The sequence below is a fragment of the Saimiri boliviensis genome, chromosome 2 (assembly GCF_048565385.1).
Source record: "Saimiri boliviensis isolate mSaiBol1 chromosome 2, mSaiBol1.pri, whole genome shotgun sequence".
Classification (NCBI taxonomy): Eukaryota; Metazoa; Chordata; class Mammalia; order Primates; family Cebidae; genus Saimiri; species Saimiri boliviensis.
In genome coordinates this window covers 65,815,238-65,829,701 of record NC_133450.1, presented here as the reverse complement: position 1 = coordinate 65,829,701, position 14,464 = coordinate 65,815,238, and the positions used below count along the sequence as shown (strand labels likewise).

At 41.0% G+C, this 14,464-nt stretch overlaps 1 protein-coding gene across 4 annotated transcripts in view; it reads left to right on the top strand.

Annotated features, from left to right (window-relative positions):
- TDP1 (tyrosyl-DNA phosphodiesterase 1) overlaps nucleotides 1-14,464 on the top strand; it is a 97,491-nt gene that overhangs the window by 19,654 nt on the left and 63,373 nt on the right. For all 4 annotated transcript variants that reach the window (XM_010350583.3, XM_003939869.4, XM_074393479.1 and 1 more), the window contains exons 6-10: nucleotides 367-401; nucleotides 5,155-5,247; nucleotides 9,544-9,711; nucleotides 10,166-10,244; nucleotides 13,926-14,111. In XM_010350583.3, the coding sequence (XP_010348885.3) occupies nucleotides 367-401; nucleotides 5,155-5,247; nucleotides 9,544-9,711; nucleotides 10,166-10,244; nucleotides 13,926-14,111 (561 nt within the window). The remainder of the gene's footprint in view (nucleotides 1-366; nucleotides 402-5,154; nucleotides 5,248-9,543; nucleotides 9,712-10,165; nucleotides 10,245-13,925; nucleotides 14,112-14,464) is intronic.

Sequence of the window (14,464 nt, the reverse complement as noted above, 5' to 3'; positions counted from 1 at the left end):
CTGAAAACTGTGTAGTATTAATTTATATATAAGCCAAATATCTAAAATTGTGCATAATCTTATTTGTTTTACTAGTTTTTTGACAACTAAATTAGGCTTCTCACTCCTAATTACTGTAATTAAAAATACAGGGTATATTGAATCATTCTAGGTGATTCACAAAATTTATGATTTTATGATTTTTTTTTAATATGCGTCTCCAGATGCTATTATAAAAGCTGTCTTGTTATTCAAGGGCTTGTCCAGTAGAGGTCAGTAAAAATAGTTTGTTTGTTTTTTTAAGTTGGCCTGATTGCTTCCTAATGTAATTTCCAGTAGATACGGCTATTAGTGGTTTTTTAATAAACAACTTCTTTTTCATCCTAGGCAAAGTTGGATATTGCATTTGGAACACACCACACGTAAGCAATTTTTATGAAATGGGGGAACCCCTCAAGCATTGTCATTTGTCCGTTACATTGTTATTTGTAGAAGAAACTGAGCATGGTAGGCCCACCTAGGATCTAGCACAGTGATGCTCAACTGAGCCTGGGGGAGCTATTCTTTTATTTAATGCTCTTATAAAAATTATTTGGTCCATCCTTTTAATTTTATAGATCAGGAAACTGAGGCCCAGATTTAGGTATGTGGTTTTTCTTTGGGCCAGTAGTGGAGACAGAAACAGAACCTATTTATTCTAACTTTAGTGGGTTGTTTTGTTTTTTGGGTTTTTTTTAATATATTATTTTTTGAGACGTGGTCTTGCTCTGTTGCCCAGACTGGAGTGCAGTGGCATGATCACAACTCACTGCAGCCTCCAACTCCCAGGCTTGAGCAATCCTCCCACCTCAGCCTCCCAAGTAGCTGGGTCTGTAGGCGCACACCACCATGCTCGGCTAATTTTTTTGTAGGCACAAGGGTCTCACTTTGTGACTCAGGCTGGTGTCGAACTCCTGGGCTCCAAACAGACCTCCTGTCTTATATTCTCAAAGTGCTGGGATTACAGGCGTGAACCCCTGTGCTGGCCTTCACTTTAGCTTTTAATTTGTTCTTGTTTGCTCATGGCTAAAATTTACCTTATTATTTCCTTTAGTCCATCCACCACTGCCCCTACCACCTCACCCCTACACACGTACTTTGTAGGTTAAACTCAACAGAGCTCTTTTTTTTTTTTTTTTTTGGAGACAGAGTCTCGCTCTGTTGTCCAGGCTGGAGTGCAGTGGCACGATCTCAGCGCCCACTGCAACCTCCACCTTCTGGGTTCAAGCGATTCTCCTGCCTCAGCCTCCCAAGTAGCTGGGATTACAGGCCCCTGCCACCACACCCAGCTAACTTCTATATTTTCATTAGAGACAGGATTTCACCATGTTGGCCAGGCTGGTCTCAAACTCCTGACCTCAAGTGATCCAGCCACCTCAGCCTCCCAAAGTATTGGGATTACAGACGTGAGCCACCATGCCTGGCTAAGAGTTCTTAATTCAGAGTTTAAAATGCCTAGGAGGCTGGTCACGGTGGTTTCATGCCTGTCCCAGGATTTTGGAAGTCCAAGGCAGGTAGATTATTTGAGGTCAGGAGTTCCGAGACCTGTCTGGTCAACATAGTGAAACCCCATCTCTACTAAAATTACAAAAATTAGCCGGGCAGTAGTGGTTCATGCCTGTAATCCCAGCTACATGAAAGGCTGAGGCAGGAGAATTGCTTGAGCCTGCAAGGCGGAGGTTGCAGTGAGCCAAGATCATACCACTATACTCCAGTCCGGGCGACAGAGTGAGACCCTGTCTCAAAAACAAACAAACAAAAAAAACAGTACCTAGGAAAGTAATTACAATTGCACTTTTCCCAATTAAGTAGCTATAGTTTACATTTTGATGAAAGGACAGTATCTTGTAGAAGACTGAGTTCATGTCTTAAAATTACTTTGGATTGCTTATTTTTTTAATTTTTGTTTGAGACAGGGTCTCGCTCTGTTGCACAGACTGGAGTGCAATGGCACAGTCTCAGCTCACTGCAGTCTCCGCCTCCCGGGTTTAAGCAGTTCTCCTGCCTCAGCCTCCTGAGTAGCTGGGACTCTAGGCGCACGCGCCACTGCATGTGGCTAATTTTTGTATTTTTAGTAGAGATGGGGTTTCACCATGTTGGCCAGGCTGGTCTTGAACTCCTGACCTTGTGATCCACCCAGCTCAGCCTCCCAAAGTGCTGGGATTTCAGGCGTGAGCCACTGATCCCAGCCTATTTTTGAAATGTTTTAAGAATTAAATGCCTATTATGTTCTTGACAGAGCTCAAGAGGATATAGAGTTTTTGTTTCTTTGGTGAGAGAAGCAAGACAAAAGTGAATTAGAAAAGGAGAAACACCTTCCAGATCATGGTGATGGAGTGTAAGCTGCTTTCCCCACCTATCAGAGTAGAGCTAGAAAGAGTGAACGGAGCAGTCTTTGAGACTGCATACACTTTGGCACATAAGTCGTTAGGTACAGTAGCCCTGCTCCTTCCAGTTTTGGTTGGATGCCATGCAATCCTGTGGTGTGTCTCACAGTGTTTTAGAATGGTAAAGCTGTTTGGTTTCCTCCAGAGCTGGGAGCAGGGTTAATTCTTATGGCTCCAAGAATTGATAGAGGGGAAAGAGAAAGCCAAAGCAGCTGAACGTCAACTATCCAGATCCAGGTGGTAACCGATGGCAAACCACAGGACGGGCGAGGCATACCTCTTTCCACGGCCCCCCACCATACATCATTTAGTCTTCTTTCACACCAATGCCATGTCTTCTCCTACCTCTCCTACTCCTACCCTAGGAGCATGAAGGATTCACTGTTGATTCCTTCCAAGGACCAGCCTTTGGAAGCCATGTGTGGTGAAAGGAGTGCTCTGGCACCTGGCATGTGTGATCCCAACATGCTCTTCCACTTTGTGACCTTGGATAATACCTGTTAACTATCCAGCCACAGATTCCACATCTGTAGAATGAGAATAAACCCTCCTCTGGATTGCTGTGAAGACTTAGTGTGATAACATATGACAGAGCTTCTAGGATGGTACCTGGCAGAGAGGTGCTTGGCATATGTTAGTTCTCTTCCCCCTTTGCAGGAATAGCTGTGCATTTGGGTTGTGTCCGTTTTGCTGCCCTACAGCTTAGCACACAATATGGCAGGTCAGCATTCTTCAAGGGAGATCTCATTCCTTGCCCTTTTCTATCCATTTTTAATTCTGACCTTATTAACACTACCATTTTGTCTACAAAAAAAATGAATATGGCTACTCTCAAGTTCATAATTCTATTTGGTAGGATTCATTGACGTTAGTGTGTGATTTCCCTGGTAATCGATGTCTTGACTAATGGAAATATTTGTAAACCTTCTATCATGAATCCATAACTGACTTAATTACAATCAGCTGCTGATTTGGCAACTGTGTATGTAAATTTGCCCAGATTTCAGGGAGCACATTTCACAAACGGAAAGAAGATGGCTCAGCAGCTGTCATTTCTCCGGCTTTGCATTAATTTACTGTTTGCCAGCTTGGGTTAATTTCTCGTTTTGGCAAGAGCTAAATCTCTCATTCTCTTTTCTGTCCTTGCATCCTTTTTCTTATCTTTTTATGCTAATTTCATCCTGCCTAGATTGTATTCATGTTGTTGTTTATTTGGAGAGAGCCAGTGGTTCATTTTCTTTTTCCCCCATGTGTGAATTGAGTTTCATCAGTAAGTGTTAAGTAGCACTTTGTCCTCAATGGAAATGATAAAATAAGACAGAGTTACAGCCTTGAAAAGTGACACTTTAGTTGGAGAGAGAACTTAGATTTCTGAAATATTGAAACAATACTATTGAAAACAACAGGGAGATAAAAATCATCCATTATTAGATTAGAAAATAAACCTATGTACTGAAGGAGTAATAGGAATGTACAGCTGAGAGTGTTTCACATTTAATAAAATGTATTTATTTGTTTGTTTTTGAGACAGTGTTTCACTCTGTTGCCCAGGCTGGAGTACAGTGGCAGTCTCAGCTCACTGCAACCTCCGCCTCCCGGGTTCAAGTGATTCACCTGCCTGAGACTCCTGAGTAGCTGCAGTTACAGGTGTCCACCACCACACACAGCTAATTGTTGTATTTTTAGTAGAGACAGGACTTGACCTTGTTGGCTAGGCTGGTCTCAAACTCCTAACCTCAGATGATCTGCCAGCCTCAGCCTCCTAAAGTGCTGAGATTACAGGCATGGGCCATTGTACTCGGCAGCAAAATGTATTTTTGCATTTCATTCACAACAGTCCTGAGGTGGGATAGATCCTTAGAGATAAAAGTGGAAAACTGAGGCTCAGGGACATTCAGTGGCTTACGTAGGGTCAAAGGGCTTCTAAATCACAGTCTGGGGCTCAGGTCTTCAGACTTCAGATGGAAAGCTCTTGTCTGTATCCTAGCCCCTCTCTCTCACTGGAGTTAAAATAAGAGAAATGTGTTTGGCTAGAGGTCTGGGGTGGCCACATGAAAAAAGAGTGGACCCAGTTAGGTCTCATTTGGGTTCATGAAGAATAGGCAAGACTTACCTCAAGCCAAGATAACACACTGGTGACAAGTGTGCAATCTGTGGACACAAAAACCACTCTAATGGTAATAAAGGATCTTTCAAACTTTTTAAAATTTTAACTCATAATAAATACATTTTATATTTCAGTGTATTGTGCACTAATATACTCATGTGCCAAAACAAAATTTCATGAACCAGTAATTAAAAATATATAGTATCCCAACTTATTCTATTTTAGTTGTTTAAAAAATACTAGCCATGATGCAACAATAGCTTGTTGACCATACTTTGAATCTCAGACAAGAAGGTTCCCACGGTCCCTAGAAGTAGCAGGTGATGCTGAGTAGATAATATGGGGCCAGGCTGGAGGGATGTGAAATGCCAGGACTGGCCAGGTAGACAGAATAGGGTAAAAGTTCATTTACTCCATTACCCCATTTACCAAATACTCAACGTTTTTGAAAGATTTTCAACCTATCACTTAGGCAGACTTTCATCATGGTAATGTGTAGAAGGGAAGATTATAAATGTTTAAAGTTTGGGTAATTTGAGAGTTTAAAAAAATTCCTTTAGCTATTTGTTACATTTCATTGGAAAGGTATTACGTATTTTGAAAGTACTGTTAATGCTTTTTGATCCTTTGCTGTTTTTAAAGGAAAATGATGCTGCTGCTCTATGAAGAAGGCCTCCGGGTTGTCATACACACCTCCAACCTGATCCACGCTGACTGGCATCAGAAAACTCAAGGGTTCGTAGGGGCCTGCTCACTTTCTGGCAGTGTGTGTGCTGAGAAAGGTCAAAAACCAGAACGTTCACTTTATTCTTTTTTCTATTTTTTTTTTTAATTGTAAAAATGACACACATGGCCTAGAAAAGAGTTGTATGCAGAAAAACTTACAGTATACTTTTCCTACCTGCCCCATTCTACCTTCTTGGGGTAACCAGTGTTAACAGGAGCATAATCATCCACAGCTACCTCTATTATGCATGTGAACATACATTTCTGTTTACGCGTAGTACAGTAGTCTCTTCCTTGTTTTTAAAGAAATGGCATCATATACACTCTCCAGCTAAGTAGAGGGAACAGCACATGCAGAGGATCTGAGGCAGAAAAGGGGTTACAGAATGAAAGATCTGAACCCATCGATTTCCCAGTAGTATTTACCAGATAGCTTTTGTGGTTTCTCCTTACTGGTGTACCCATCTGTATTTTTGCTTGCCACTTCCCAAACAGGAATCAAAGGAAAAGTTGGGGTGGGGCCTGGTCATGTTAATAGTGTGCTAAATATTTCCTCACTCCCCCCAGTCAGTATATTTTCTTTGAAACAAATTTAATCTGGTGTCTTTTTAGAGCCTTTAGTGTGTTAAAATTGTGAATCTCCAAGAGAAGAATTGAATATGAAAGTGTTCTGAACTTTTTAAACTACTAACCGTCTGTACTTGGTGCAAGTTTTCATCCCCTTTTAAAGAGTTGTTTGCTTTTTAAAAGGGATTTTTAGGGATTTGCTCAAATCAAGTTCGGCTATTGTTCTTGATTATGACTAACTTTAATTTTTCATTTAAGCCATTTTGCACATCTCTGTCTGTCCTAGAGAAGAGCTGGTCGACAAACAGCCTTCTGTGTTTGGAGAAACTCGGATGTTTGTCTAGTGCCATTTCTGGGTTCACATATTCTCTGTCATTTTCCTATGCCTCACCCTGCCCCGTATTGCCTTGCTTGGTCTAGAACTCCTAATTTGGAGTGTATTACTTCCAACTAAGCTCGCTGAGCCCAATTTACATCTTTTTTTTTTGGACTCGCTCTGTTACCCAGGTTAGAGTGCTGTGATGTGATCACGGCTTACTGCAACCTCGACCTCCCAGGCTCAAGTGGTCCTCCCACCTCAGCCTCTGGGTAACTGGGACTGCAGGCACACACCACCACACCTGACTCACCTTCTGTATTTTTTGTAGAGACAGGGTTTTGCTTAGTTACCCAGGCTGGTCTCAAACTTCCGGGCTCAAGCGATCCACCTGCCTCAACCTCCCAAAGTGCTTAGATTACAGGCGTGAAATCACCACACCTGGCCCCAAGTTACATCTTAGTTTGAGCTGAAATAGCTTTCCAGCTTTCTTCAGCAGGCCTTGCTTCAACCTCAGTATGCTGTGCAGGGCAAGTGTAACCTCTCTTCCTTAAGGCAGTCCTTCAGGGTTTGAAAGGGAGTCTTGTCTCTGAGCTTCACATCTCTTGTTGCCCCCTCACTCCCCTACCCAACCATAGCATGTGGCTTTGAGCCCCCATCCCCAATTCCTTGTAGTTTTTATAAATATAAAAATATTTATTTTTATAACATCAAATTTTTAAATAACATTTTATAACATAATTTTTATAACATAAAAATGTTCTAATTTTTCAGTATCCCACTTAAAATATGCTTTTCTTTTTTTTTTTTTTTTTTTTTTTTTTTTTTTTTTTTTTTTTGAGACGGAGTTTCGCTCTTGTTACCCAGGCTGGAGTGCAATGGCGCGATCTCGGCTCACCGCAACCTCCGCCTCCTGGGTTCAGGCAATTCTCCTGCCTCAGCCTCCCGAGTAGCTGGGATTATAGGCACGCGCCACCATGCCCAGCTAATTTTTTGTATTTTTGGTAGAGACGGGGTTTCACCATGTTGACCAGGTTGGTCTCGATCTCTCGACCTTGTGATCCACCCGCCTCGGCCTCCCAAAGTGCTGGGATTACAGGCTTGAGCCACCGCGCCCGGCCTCTAAAATATGCTTTTCAAAATGAAATGTGGCTCTGACTGGTCCAGGGTTGAGGGGATAGCTACTCTATCTTTAAGTCTTAGCTGTAGTACTTTCTTGATCCACTGAATTTGTGGCCAGCTGTGCCTTTGGTATCCCAAGAGCCTCTAAGCCAGCTCTCCTGAGCTCCCAGATTGAGTTTTGGGACTCATGTAACCCTATCAAAAGGAAATGAGATTAATGTAGCTTTTTCTTAATGAAACAATAATTAATGTTACTAAAGGGATTTCTCAAGTTGACCATCAGTCTCCCGTGGTTCCAAGAATCCCACCCTGGGCCTCCAGTTCATTCTGAAGTTGGAAACTTAGCTTACAGGCAGTAGTACCTTCTCGGGCTTCTCCGAGGTGCTTCCTAGGAGGTAAAAGGTAGAAGTAAAGGCTTGGGTGTTTCTTTTATTTAAAAATAATTTTTTAATTTAAGGTTTTTAAAAACTACTGACTAAGTAGGAACTTCATATGGTTCAAAACTCAGAAAGTACCAAGGCTATGAAATCTGCCTCTGGCAGCCATCCTGGTGTAGGATCCCATTATTTCATACTTAGTCTATATTCTACTCTCTAATACTTTGCATTTCATGTTGTTTGTGGTAATTTTAAAACTTTTGAAAGCAGTTTTTGTGTATAATCTCACTTCTTAATTGGTCTACTGTGGTTCTGCAAATCCCCTTCAGCTGCCTCATGGTCCACCTGTTGATTTCTCACTTTTAAAATTAGAACAAGAGTTGCATCCAAAGCTCACAGTTCAAAAAAAAAAAAAAAAAGTAATAAAATAATTTGGCTCATTATATTAATTTTCTCATCTCCTTTTGTGATGTGTTAAAAATGCCTCGTATCTCAGCATCCTAGTTTAGAAAGTCATCTGTCTTGTTCCTCATCCAGAACACACCTCTGAGTGAATCTCTGCTCCAGCGGGGAGCCTTACTCAGCCTGGGAACTCTGCGTTGCCATTGCAAGGAGCGGTGCTACACGTTTATCCAGCCCAACCTGGTCATTTTACACACAGAGGCAAAGGCCTATAGAGGTCACAGAGCTTACCCAAAATGGCATAGTCAGCTAGAAGCAGATCTGTGTGCAGAACCTGGGCTCCCGCCCTTGTGACACCATGCTGACTCCTCTGCTAAGGGTCTCCCCAGGGTGGGAATCAGGGGTATGAAATGCCACTTGCTAGAAACTTGAAGAGTTTAGAAGATGCACTGCCAGGAGTCCTTGCAATTCTCGATGCCTTCTGCCCTGGTGGCCTGCATCTTGCCAGTGTCCTTCAGGGGCTGCCAGGTGAAAGAGGAATTGAGCAGTTTCTCTTTCAGCTTAATAGATAGAACCCAGGTTGGGGGAGAGGGGAGTAGCCACAGAAGGGGAAAAAGTAATTTGACTGCTCCTGTAAGTCATTGCTTTGCAACAGTCTGGTGAGGCAGCCCTTACCCTCACTTTTTTGCATTTGAAGAAACTGAAACATAAGAGGTTTGAAGCCATTTTTGTAATCTGCTGTGGAGCAGTTTAGAGAAGGATTGGAATTAGATATGGTTGTTTTCTATTTATGGATATAATGTAGACGTTTTAGCAAAGAGCATTGTTTTCCTCTGGGGAAAAAGAATAAATGAAATGAAAGATGTCTGTAATGTTTCTTCACTGAATTGTTTGAAAGTTTGAGGTAGTTGTGATATCACTGAATGTGATACATACTTACTCCAGGCACCAGAAAATATAAGACAGAAAAATACACTGCTATAGCACCTACATTATGAAAATGGGTTTATTGAAAATAGATTTTTTACATACACTTTTACTATAGATAACACAATTCTTATTTCACATTTGGCTAACAAGCTGCATTGATGCAGACACGGGCAAATTCTTGCTGGGCTTACCACTAGTAGCGTGGATTTGCTCTAACCGTTAGGAGTAGAATTCTTCACTCTTGTCATCAAGTCTTAGAAAACAATATATAGGTGCAGAGGTAGGAGGAATAGGAAGGTGTGGCAAGTGAGAGGGAGCATGGAGGGATGTGGGTTGGAAGAAGTGGGCAGAGCCCAGGTCTTACTGAATCTTATTCATGGCGAGGTGTTCAGAAGTAATTCTGAATGTGATAGGAAACCACTGGAGTGGTTCTCATCAAACATCAGATTTATATTTCATGTTTCCTAAGATTACTTACCATGTGGAGATACTGAGAATTCACCTCTTTCTTAGGATGAAGGCATAATCAATACAGAGATCATCGCGATCAGTTGTGTGCCTGACTGTTAAAGTTTTTTTTTTTAATTCCAGAATATGGTTGAGCCCCTTATACCCACGAATTGTTGATGGAACCCACAAATCTGGAGAATCGACAACACATTTTAAAGCTGATCTCATCAGTTACTTGATGGCTTATAATGCCCCTTCTCTCAAGGAGTGGATAGATGTCATCCATAAGCACGATCTCTCTGAAACAAAGTACGTGCCAGCTTACCACTTTGGGGTGTTTATAATAGGCTCATATCCCAAGAGCCTCATGAGGTCTGGAATACAGGGGCTTGGAAAGAGGTGGGGTGAAATCTAGCCAAGCTTCAGGACGTGATGAGGGGATGAGCAGATTCTGTCATTTCTGTATCTCGTGATTCTCAGGCATTAAGGTGGCAACCAGTGGATCTTCATGTTTACCTTAAACCTCCCACTGGGGTACTCTTAAAATTAATGAGTTCTTTGCCTGGTACTTTACGTCTTGTAGATGTTCCATCATTAGCTGGTTTGTTTGAAAATGAGTTTGAGAATCATTCAAGAAAATAGATTGGCTCTCAGATTGTTTCATCATTATATCAGTTTTTCCATGTGTATTTTGTGATTTTCCTTTTTTGATGCCCAAAACACATCACTGTATTTTACAACTTGTGTTTTTATATCTTTATAGTGTTTATCTTATTGGTTCAACCCCTGGACGCTTTCAAGGAAGTCAAAAAGATAATTGGGGACATTTTAGACTTAGGAAGGTAACTGAACTTTTACTGTTTTAACATTTTTTTAAATTTAATGTATATTCTCTATTTTAAAATAATTTTATATTTTGATGCAGCTTCACAATATTTCTGCACAATTCTGGGCGAATAGATTTGATAAATTGATAATTATAGTTCTTAGTAATTACTGCTCTTTAATGTGTTTTCTCTCTTTTATAGCTGTAGGCTTTTCTAAATGACATAAATATATAAACCCTTTCTAGTTTTTATATTGCAAGAAAGATAGAGGTTTCCTATTTATACACATTTTGTAGCTTTGATTATAGCTTTTGATTATTTAGCGTATCAAGTTTTAAGATATAAATTCAAACAAAATGTTTTTGAATAGACTATAATTGAGCTACAATATATTTTGATTATTAAACCAGTGCCCTTAAGAAAACTAATTACAAAAATGATACTTGCTGCTGATATGAAAATGAACAAAGAAAGGTCATAAAATAAAACAAATTCAAGATTAAAGTTTTTTTTCATCTTTTTTAGGTGGTTTCCTGACCTTAATAAATTCTCTAAAGTGGCTTTCTTAAAAATCTTAACCTCTTGCTCCATAAACTGTGTATGTAAGAATTTTCCCTTAGTTAATGCAACTTTTTATTTAAATTTCTTTTTATGAAATGAACCGCAGCTTAAAGCAGGCAAGATCTTGAAGACATCTTAGGTCTTGTCCTAGAGAGTAAGTTGAGCACATTGGCCTGTGCCCAGCCTTGGAGGCAGATACCCATAGCTAGGTTCAAATACCACTCTGTTATCTACAAGCCATGTGACCTTGACTTGTTCCTTAACTTACGTTGCTTGTCATCTATAAAGTGGACACAGTAATAGTATTTTTCTCCCATGATTTTGAGGATTAAATAAAATGATGAATGTAAAACAGTACAAGGCACATGGTAATAAGACTTCAGTATGCATACACAGTTGTTTGTGGACTAATGTCTACTGGTTTCGATAGGCTAGATCAGGCGTCCCCAAACTACAGCCCGCGGCATGCAGCCCCCTGAGGTCATTTATCCGGCCCTCCGCCGCACTTCAGTAAGGGGCACCTCTTTCATTGGTGGTCAATGAAAGGAGCACAGTATGTGGCGGCCCTCCAGTGGTCTGAGGGACAGTGAACTGGCGCCCTGTGTAAAAAGTTTGGGGACGCCTGGGCTAGATAATGCACGTATTGTGTGTGTGATCACCATCTGATACCGAAAGTTCAACTGTAAGAAGTTTTCAATCCACTTTTTACACAGTTTCTCATGCTGTACCACAGCTTTCATCCAGGAAGGCAGGCCAGTGATTAGGTGCCTGTTTCCACCAAAGTGTAAATCTAAGCCGGAGACTTGCCCGGAATAGGATGGCCCTTTAGGGGCTGAGCACTGCAGTAGAAACTGGGTATTATAAGTTGTCGGTCCGGCTCTGTTTTCTACACTATGCTGCACCCAAGATGGAAATGGAAACTTTGGGATTTTTGGGAAGTGTATGTGTTAATATTAGTGCCTAAGCTGTGTTAAGGAAAATAATACATATTTAATTATACAAAACATCAGTCAGAATATGAGCTCCACTGGGGCAGGAGCTACAGTTTATTTTTCTGTTCTCTCCAACCCTCTAGGTAGGCTTCCAGTACATATTTAAGTGGATATAGTTTCAAAATATTTTCTGAATTGTTTCCGCAGCTTTGCATAACTGTCAAAGCAGGAAATGCAGATCAGTCTTCTCCAGTGCTTTAGCTTGTATATGTACGTAAATTTATTTTCTTTTACATCTACACCATCACAACTGCCTGGAGCTCAAGTGTTAAACTGTGAATTATGAATGTTAAGCCTCTTTCACATGATACGATTCAAAATATGTAATAGTTTGACCTTCTAGGTATTGTTTAAGTGTTGTTAGCCAAAAACTCACTTTGTTTCCCCTGCTCTGACACCACAACAGTCAGCACAGAAAACTTCTGTGACCAAATATGTGTGGAACTTTCCTCATAGACTAAGCAGGGGACACCAGCTGGGTGTCCTCTAATTCACTTCAGTTCTTATGCTATCTTCTTGGAGATGTAACTGAAACGCAGGTTCATTTGGTCACTGCTGGTAGAGTCAATTTAGCAAGTGCAAGGTCTGGTATAAAGAAAGTGACTTTTTATTCCAAAGCTAGCTTAGAGGAGTAAGCACAGGCTTTTTGTCTAAAGGGGTACTGCTTTGCTCTTGGAGCGGAAAGTAGACACTTTTAAAGTGGGGCCCTAGCATGAGTGGCACGTAGGGGAGGAAGCAAGCAGGTGGATACTTTCTTACTTTCTGCCTTCTTTACCAGGCAATCCATTTGATCTCTTCTGGGCAGAACTAGGTTGTAAAGCTGGCGGAAACTCTCCAGGTGGGAGAGTTTCGTAGTGGGCATACTTTGGGTTGTAAATTGACTGCTGTCCCTGGAGACAGTCCCCTAGTGGGAGAAAGTTCTGCTCTGGAGCTTCTAAGCACATAGTTAGATGAACTTGCCCTGTAGGGAGTGTCTGGTGAAGGAAGAATAAAAGGTTGTAATTGCATTTCTAAAGGGCTAACTAGAAAGTGGGGACGGAGTTGGGGGGAATGGAGGAAAGAGAAAAATAAGAAAAAAATAATTGAAAAAATACTGTTTTTTAAAGAAATACGGGGGTACTCAGTTGCAGAGATAGCCTCAGATCCCACAGATTGAGGACTCCGTCCCACAAGACTGCCCCTCTCCCTGAGACACCAGTTGCAAGTCTGGGCCTCTAGAACTTCTGACTGACCAGCTTCAAGTTGAGGTTCCCATGACCCTCTCTTTGGGTTTGATTAATTTGCTACAGCAGCTCACTGAGGGGCTTGGGGAAACACGTACTTAATGTTTACTGGTTTCTTATGAAGGATACAGATGAAGAGATGCATAGAGCAAGGTATGGGAAAGGGGCACAGAGCTTTCATGCCCTCTCTGGGTGCACCACGACTCTCCAAGAGCCTGCAGGTGTTAGCTGTCAGGAAGCTCCCTCAACCCTGTCCTTTTGGTTTTTTAATAGAGGCTTCATTACATAGGCATGGTTGACTACATCACTGGCCATTGGTGATCAACTCAACATTTAGCCCCTCCTATCTCTGGAGGTTGGGGTGTTGTGACGTTTGGTCATGCCTTGGTCTTTCTCATGACCAACCCCAATCCTGAGGTTGCCTAGGGTCTGCCAACCATCAGTCTCATTAACATACAGAAAGACACACATTGGAGATCCCAAGGATTTTAGTAGTTGAATGCCAGGAAGCAGGGATGAAGACCAAATACATATTTCACAGTATCAAAGGTGCATCAAACAATTATGATTTCAAGTAAGAAATCTAATTCCATATGACAAGTCGGTGGCTTATCTGACATTTCTACTGAAATGGGCCTTTTAAACTCCTTAAATCTGTTTTTACTTTTAGTACAAATCAAAGAATTTTCAAAAGGAGAACATCTGTCCATCTACTCCATTAAAAATATGTTTTTAGTATTTAAAAAATTTTTTCCCAAAGAAGAAAAATGTGTGTATGTGGGTATGAAATTGATCACTAGTATTTTCAGCTTTTCTTGTTAATTAGGCATTCCAAGAGCAGAAAACTGTTTTTCAGGCATTACAGCATTTCTGTTAAGATTATTTGAGTCACTTTAGCATTCACTTTTATTCTTTCCCAGCTTCTGAAAGACCATGCCTCCTCCATACCTAACGCAGAGTCCTGGCCCGTAGTAGGCCAGTTTTCAAGCATTGGCTCTTTGGGAGCTGATGAATCAAAGTGGTTATGTTCTGAGTTTAAAGAGAGCATGCTGACACTGGGGAAGGAAAGCAAGACTCCAGGAAAAAGCTCTGTTCCTCTTTACTTGGTAAGTGCTTGTCCTCGTTGAGGTAATTTATTCTCTACACAGAAGAATTGAAAATTGATCCTCTTTGTAATGGAGAGATGTTTTATTCTGTGATTCTTTTTGGGGGGCATAGGGGTGTGGAAAGAGCGGTACATTAGCATCATCATTTGTAATCAAATTGCCTCAATACCATTTAGTGCTAAGAGCTTGCTGATTGGTCCAGGAGCTCCATTACAGACACAGATTGGCCTGTGATTTTTCTATCCTTTCTTTCAGGTTGTTGAGCCAAGGAAGAAAATATTTTATGTAGCATAGCCAGCAGAATTATGAGCATTGTAATTATTTAGAGACTTGTGAATTAATCATTAATTTTT